The 7,369-nt window shown below is 41.0% G+C and overlaps 1 protein-coding gene across 1 annotated transcript in view; it reads right to left on the bottom strand.

The window, feature by feature from the left end:
• Positions 1–5,862: 5,862 nt before the first annotated feature.
• The window catches only part of BBS10 (Bardet-Biedl syndrome 10), a 6,288-nt gene continuing 4,781 nt past the window's right edge, over positions 5,863–7,369 (bottom strand). Inside the window, exon 3 of the mRNA XM_009891421.1 lies at positions 5,863–7,360. Within this exon, the coding sequence (XP_009889723.1) occupies positions 5,863–7,360 (1,498 nt within the window). The remainder of the gene's footprint in view (positions 7,361–7,369) is intronic.

Genomic DNA, 7,369 nt, shown 5'->3' on the forward strand with positions numbered 1-7,369 from the left:
GCCAAATTACAAGTGCTGAACACTGACTTTCATAATGGGAAGTACTGCTGGGTACTTCTTACTAAAAATTGTCTTTACAGTATCACAGTTCTAAACTTTCCTTTTTAGATGTGTAAGTTATGAAGAAAGGACACATATACACAAATTCATCAATCCCGGAATTAAATAAGATGCCCTTTATTTTGTTCTATGCATTAAAAGTGCACCAGTCACACTGAAACAACAGCTTACTTGAAGCAACATGTACTAGAAAAGCAGGAAAGTGAGGCAACAGACAACTGCCAGAGTGCAAGGGCACAGCCACCCCCAGTACTGATGGGAACGGCAGTGGGGCACTGGTCCTCAGGACTGTACTCCTAAGAACAGTACATTAAAAAACCCTCAATGCCAATACACATCTCCATTACAGCTAACAGTGACAACAGATTAAATTTTTTTGCAGCACTATGTAACTATTCTGTACTTTTTTCAGTACTGCATCAGTAATCAAGAGCCTTAGAGTATTTCCGGTTTTAGGAAACAGATCCTATGCAATTTATTTGCCCTGTGAATATAATCCAGCAGTTTCTACAATGACTTTCATTGCTCCAAAAGCCTAAATATAATCCTCATACATGACACCAGACATGTATCAAGTCTAATGTTAAAATCTCAATGGACGTAACTCTCATCTGGAGCTTTCTCTTCCCCACACACAGAAAGAAATCCCTGCCATGTGTTCACTCCCTGCATTTACATTTTAAGGTAATATTTGATCAAACGCTTCACCTGGAAAATTAAGACACCCACTGAAAGTAGGTCACAATAAGATCACCATGCTGGATTGTTTTACTGGGAATCTCAAAAAAAAGAACAGGTTAGAGATTGTGTTCGGTAAAACAATACCTTTTTTAAAATACCTTAAATGGAAATATTATCTTTTATAGAGAGCTCTGCCGTAGGTGGCTTAGGACGCAGCCACACAGGAAGCAATATTACTGATGTGCCCTTAATCCCGCGCTGAACCAAAGCCTTAGTGTAACAGTTCTTTTATCTGTTGGTGATTCCATGAGAAATAAGCTGCCTGCTGATCCAGCAGGAACAGTTTTCCTACAGAAAACTATTTTGTGTTCTTTTTGCCAGGACTGTTTTTAAAAAGAGTGGACTGATCTATCTATTAAAGGAATAAGCATCGCTGCCAAAGTCTAAGTCTTCTATTGAATCGTATAATAAAGAAGGAGCTACTATAAATTCAATCTATTACATTTTTGTTATCATTAGTTTTGAAATGCTAAAATTAAAATTCATATTCCTGGAAGTAATTATTAGTTTAATATTCTCAGAGGGAAGTAATTTGTATAATCCTAGATCCAAACATCTATTTCAAGTTTCATTAACAGAATACAAATGACGCCTTACACAAAATGCTACTGAAAATTATAATTGTGTTAATTACAGCCAACACATTTCCAAAGCTACTGTTTATAAATTCAGACATTACTCTCGGTTTGCTCAGTCTTAATAGTAATAATGCGATAAATAGCATAGTAAATAAAGCAAGTATTTAATCTTTGGTTTTACTGGTGACAAAAAGAAGTTTGTTCGATTTCAAGATACTTAAACTAAAGAAATTTCTGCAACTAAACACTGAAATAGTTTCTCTCTTAACACGAGATTTAAAAGAACCTCGCCAAAAAAGACACAAGGGGACAGATTAACATAAACAAGCATAGAAATAAATCTAGTAATAAAAAATGGAAGTCTCTGCTGCTAATAGCAGATTTGTTACATAACAAAAAGCAAATTAAGTACAGGCTCAGATGAACGCAATTCTAGTGAGGTCCAGGCGATATATGCAAGTGAAGAATTTAATCTTCCTTAATCTTCTCACGTGGTATGATTAATCACCCACCTGTGGATTCTGGAAGATGAGTTATAAAGATAACAAGAGAAACAATATAAAATTACCAGATTTATGCCACTACACAGTTACGCTCCTAAACAAAATACGGCACTCCTCTATTCCCTCTTGCATACGTGATTCAGCAGTGCGCCATTTGTGACACAACAGAATAATACTCGTTGTTGCGACTGGTTCCTAGTAGCAATACTCTCTGTATAGCTGCCAAAAAGGCTTAAGGTCAGTAATCAAGTGAGCACGGATGCAAATATAAAGCCATATTTAGGTTGCGTAACTCCCACTAAAGAAGTTAAGCAATACCCAGCTGGTAAAAGGGGAGCTGGTGTCGGCGGAGATGAACGCGGAGGGCCCGGGAAGGTGCTGAACGAGGAGCTGCCGGGGTCTGGGCATGGGGAAGGGCAGCCGGAGGGGCGCTGGGGAACGGCAGCTCTCTCGGTGCGGCCCCAGCACCGGTGGAAGTCGGTCGAGACCTGACACCCCCTCCCACCCAAATCAACTAAGAAAACCAATGCGTCCTTGTCACCTAAATAGCTTATTCCTGTTCTCAAGCGCTGCGTGCAGGCTGCAGTTTCAACCTAGTCTCACTATACATTGCTATATGTGCACCTTAAAACCTGTTGGCTTTTTTTTTTTTAATTTTAAAAAAAAAAAAGAAACCACCTGCCTGTATATATGAATTTGCTACCTGACAAATGGGATTACCTTGCTTATAATACACCCACATTCCTTGTGGCTGGGGTGAGGGCCTTCAAAATATTCTCCTGAATTTCACATGGGGTAGAATATAGGTTTGCTAGGGGCTGCAGAAAGGAGAGTTAAATAACAAGGTTTTTCTAAAACCATTCTTTTAGTTTTAGGCTATTACCACCCGTATCCCTGTACTTTACATCATATTTCAAGTTTGGACCTGAGTCCACACATGTCTACATTCACCTGACTTTCACTTGTGTGGAGGCCAATCCATATTTAGAAATACAAAAATAATAGAATAATAGCACAAAATAGAAATAATCTCTGGGAAACTGTGCAAGAAGAAAAACCCATAGGCTCTTACAACCTTAGTGCATGCCCAAACATAGCTCTCCCTGAGGTTTTGACCAAGTAAACATATTCTTCCCAGCTGCCCCAGGTAACCCCCTTGTCCCTGACACTGTGTCAAGAGATCACTCTTAGAATTGTCCCCTTGCCGCCTGTCAAAGGGCAAGTAACATTTATAGATAGCTTTAAAATTTGGGATAGCTGCATGAACAATTGCATACCTAAGGCTTAAGTATCGACGAGCGGTAACATGCCACAGAGGGCGACGGGGTAACCTCTACGTTCGGGGACAGCGGCGGAAGCAGGTCGGAAGCCCCAGCAGAGGAGAAACTCCAGCGCTGACAGCACCCGAGCTGCAGCCCAGAAGGCAGAGTGCCCCGCTCCGCAGGGCTGCAAACAGCCCGACGCTGGAAGAGTAGATGGGACAGCAGCGATCCCAGAATATTTTCTAAGATTAGGTCACGATTACGCTTCCAGGCTAATTACTGGAGAAGGCTCCTAAAGATAAGAAAGAGCTGAATCCAGAAGTAAATCTGCTCTACTCCATAAAGGCTAAGTTAATACCTTTTTTTTTTTCCTTGAGCCAGTGCACATCCCGTAATGCGCTTAGACTCCAGGCCTGGAAACCAAACAGCCATGTCCTGAACAAGCATCACCTCAGCAGTCTGGGACAAAGAACGGACATTCCTTTCCAAGGGAAAGGTGTGCCATGTTCTCAGTTGTCTGCATGAAACAGGGACTCAGTAGTTCAAAAGGGAAAACTGATCATTCTCAAAATATAAAAGGACGGAGAAGTCAATGAAATGTAGCACCTGACTCAATGAGCCTTCAGACTTGAGCGGTTTCACCAGAAGCAGGTCAGAAAAATAAGTTTTATATAATTGTCTCTGGCATACAAAAATAAGTTTTGTGTATAACAAAATTTTTGGATATTCTTTTTTTCCTTGATACAAACAACACAATTTAAATCAAACAGACAGGAGGCCATTCACATAACGAAATACTTTTGTTTTAACCTTTTACAAAGAACAGCAGTAAATCTGGAAGCGTGCAGATATGCAACTGGTACAAAATAATGTGAAATGATACAGCATTCTCTTTATTTTATCTGTATTTAGAGAGCACCTTGCTGCAAGAATACAAAAGCAGCTTCTGCAGACAACCCCCACTGCTGCCAGTCTCCACGCGCTCTGCGCCGCAGTTGTTAGACTACCACGAAGCAAATCATTAATCTTTGGCCAACAAGTTGGTCAGCAGTTTGAACAGAGTATGCAGAAATTTGTGCAAGAGCAAAACTGCCCCGGCAGCTCACTGCAAAGTTAAACCACAGAACCCAAGCGCCTGCTGAAGGGCCAGGGCTTGTGGAAGCTCCCGAGTGGCGCCGAGGCTGTCCGGGCAAGCAGCCGTGGTTTTCTTTCTTCTTCTCCATGTTTAATTCTCCCCCATCTCTGCACCCACCAAAAATCATTCTAAAAAAAAAAAAAAGCAAATAATTACTCTCCCTAGTCCTTCGTTAAAGAAATCACTCTAGTGAACATTGAGTTTCACTGTTTTTCACGCAGATATGAAAGAGTGTATTAGGACAAAAAATAATGTTACGATATTTTATATTACCAAGAATGTATATAAACTTTCAAGGGAAATTTGTAGTCAAACAAAGCATTGCTGCCAAAACACCTGAAACAACTGTAGTAGATAGGCTCATCTGCAGAAACTGAAAAAGGGAAACAACAGCTTTTCCCTATAAATTAATGGGGAAAAAAAATCTGATTTCTAGTTGTAATCATCTCAGGTATAACAGATAAACATGATTTGTGCCTATGATTTTAAATATCCTCACTAAATTTTATTTAATGGAAGAATAAAAAAAAAATAATCCAGTTATTGTAAGTATTATGCAATACTGGCAGTGGCACATAGAGAACCAATGTGATACTGTTATCAGCTGCAGCTGTTCACTTACTCAAAACTGCTCACAGCAAAACTGAAGTTAAGACACAGCAGAAAAGGAGGTATATTGACATGCAGGTAATACCGAGCTTAAAGCAAATCATATTAGGGTGGAAATCCTGGGGGGAAGAACAAAAAAACCCAAACCCAGAATAAAATCTCGAATGATTCAAGTCAACTTTTCCTACGATTACAAAGCCTTTTATAGCAGCAGCACAATACAACAGAGGATAGTTAAAATTAATAGTTGTGTTAAGTAATGTCACAGAAACTAATTTGCCAGAGCACATGCCAGCCAGTCACAATATGAAATTATTCTTAATTGTACTAGTTTGACTGAAGTGAACGTAATGGATGCAAGTGCTGCATCTCCTATTGGATGAGAACATTCTTCATTGGGATATGCTGCAATGGTGTACCACCGCTGCCTGCCCCAGCACTGAACAGGCTAACAAGTTATATTTTTCCCATTATATTCAAAACCACAATATATACAAAAATACTTTTATTTAAAATAACATTCAATCCAGCTTATTACAAAGGCTAAAAAAAACCCTTGCTTACAACCTGCAAGTTCAGTGGCTCGTGTCACACTGGCAACTTTTAAGGTGCCATGAAAACTAATTGCACCTAACTTGCTTAAATATGCAAACCTCCAAAAGAGGCAAAGTTCACCCTTGGCTAGAATGAACACAGGATCCTCTGCATGTGGATGGAGAAGGCATTGCAGGCCTTCTGCAGTGGAAATCAGCTACACTTTCTCACGTTTGAAACTTCACGTTTGTGCTGTTCACAACCCAGTTTTCCACAAATCTCAGCTGGTCACCCTTTTTATTCCCTTTTAAGAGGAATGAAACACGCAAGATCTCTGGGCCTAAAAGGTATCTTTTTGTCTCTAGCACTGAATTCTGACACACACCTGTTAGACAAGAAGACACAGGAAAAGGTTATCAAAACATTCTTTATTAATGATTTCAAAAATCATCTTCTGAGTCATTATCCTCAATTTTTTGCAGTGGTCGCTTAACACCAATTACTAAATCTATGGAGAGAAGCTCTGTAACACAATGAAGAACTGAAATGACTAACTGGTATTTGCAATACACTGATTCTAAGCCTTTCTCGGTCATAGGCAGTGGCTGATTTTTTCTGAGAGCATTTATGGCTTTGAGATAGAATTTGGTAAAGCTGTTTTGTTCTGTTGTCCTGTACAAGGCCTTGGGAATACTTAGCAAAGCATCAGCAACTACATTAGATATGACAGTTACCTCTGACTGCTGAAATTGTTTTGCATAGTGCTGAATATAATAGTGTAACAGGATTTCAAAGTAACCTCCTACTGGCAAAACCGATCCTGCTTCTATGAGGATGTTGGAATAATTCTGTGCAATACTTACACAACTCTTTCCATGTTTAAATGGAACTATATTGCAAGTTGTTTTCTCTAGATCTTTGCCAACATCTAGGCGTTCACATGCCGTTATTACAATAGCATTATCTACTGCTGATGCAGCAGTGCTGTAGTTCTTTTGATTGGCCACAAGTGAATTGCTTTTACAGTTCTCGTGCGAGTCACCCAGACGCTCACATTTTGCGCACAATTTCTGTATGTCTCTTGAAGACCCATCTCCTTCAGTGGCAACACTGAATTCTTTGATGTGTGAGGTGGGATTTGAGAGTATTTGCAAGTTTGTTTGCACACATGCTGGACTGTCACTTCCCTGCAAGTCAGGGTCTACAATCTGTACCTCTGTTTCACCCTTGTGTGTTTTCAGTTGTCGTTCAGAAACCCGATTAGTGTTACAAAAAATATCTTCTATTGTGAGTTGCTTCTCAGTAGCTGAAGAATGCCAGCTGCCAACACCTGCGGCTTCATTCTGGCTTTCACCTTCTGCTCTGCATTCCTCCCTCTGATCAACTCTTTTAAATAGCTGCTGCAGCATTGTAAATGCCCCGTGCAAAGCAGCAGCATGTAGCTCATTAACACCGTCGACTGGCCCACAAAGGATTAAGCAATGGGGCTGAAAGGTGCACACGCTGGTGAAGCCAACGTGAACGCATCTCTGTGAGCCGAGCAGCAAGGGCTCGCAAAATGCTGCCACTGCGGTTTCAGTGATTTCTCTGTGTATGTCATCACCAAAAGATGCATAAGGCGAGACGCCTGTGATTTCACGGATAAGGGCCATTTCTTCCGATGATAAGCACTCTACCACAGACACACCGTATAATTTTGCATAGTAGATAATGACTTCCTCTTGCTTCACGCTCGACAGTAACAGCTTAACGTTGTTTCTCTGCAAGTGTTTCATTAAGGCTTCCGTCCTGCTTGAGCTCCAGCGCAGGGAGGCCTGATACTGACCCTCGGAGTCGACAACAAACTCGACGCCGGGGGCCGTGAGGGGGGGCCGGAGGGGCTCGGGGACCAGCACGGCCCGCAGGTCCCCTCCTGCCGGGCAATAGGTCGTGAAGTCCCTGCGGAGG

This window comes from Charadrius vociferus, unplaced genomic scaffold (assembly GCF_000708025.1).
Source record: "Charadrius vociferus isolate BGI_N301 unplaced genomic scaffold, ASM70802v2 scaffold379, whole genome shotgun sequence".
Lineage (NCBI taxonomy): Eukaryota > Metazoa > Chordata > Aves > Charadriiformes > Charadriidae > Charadrius > Charadrius vociferus.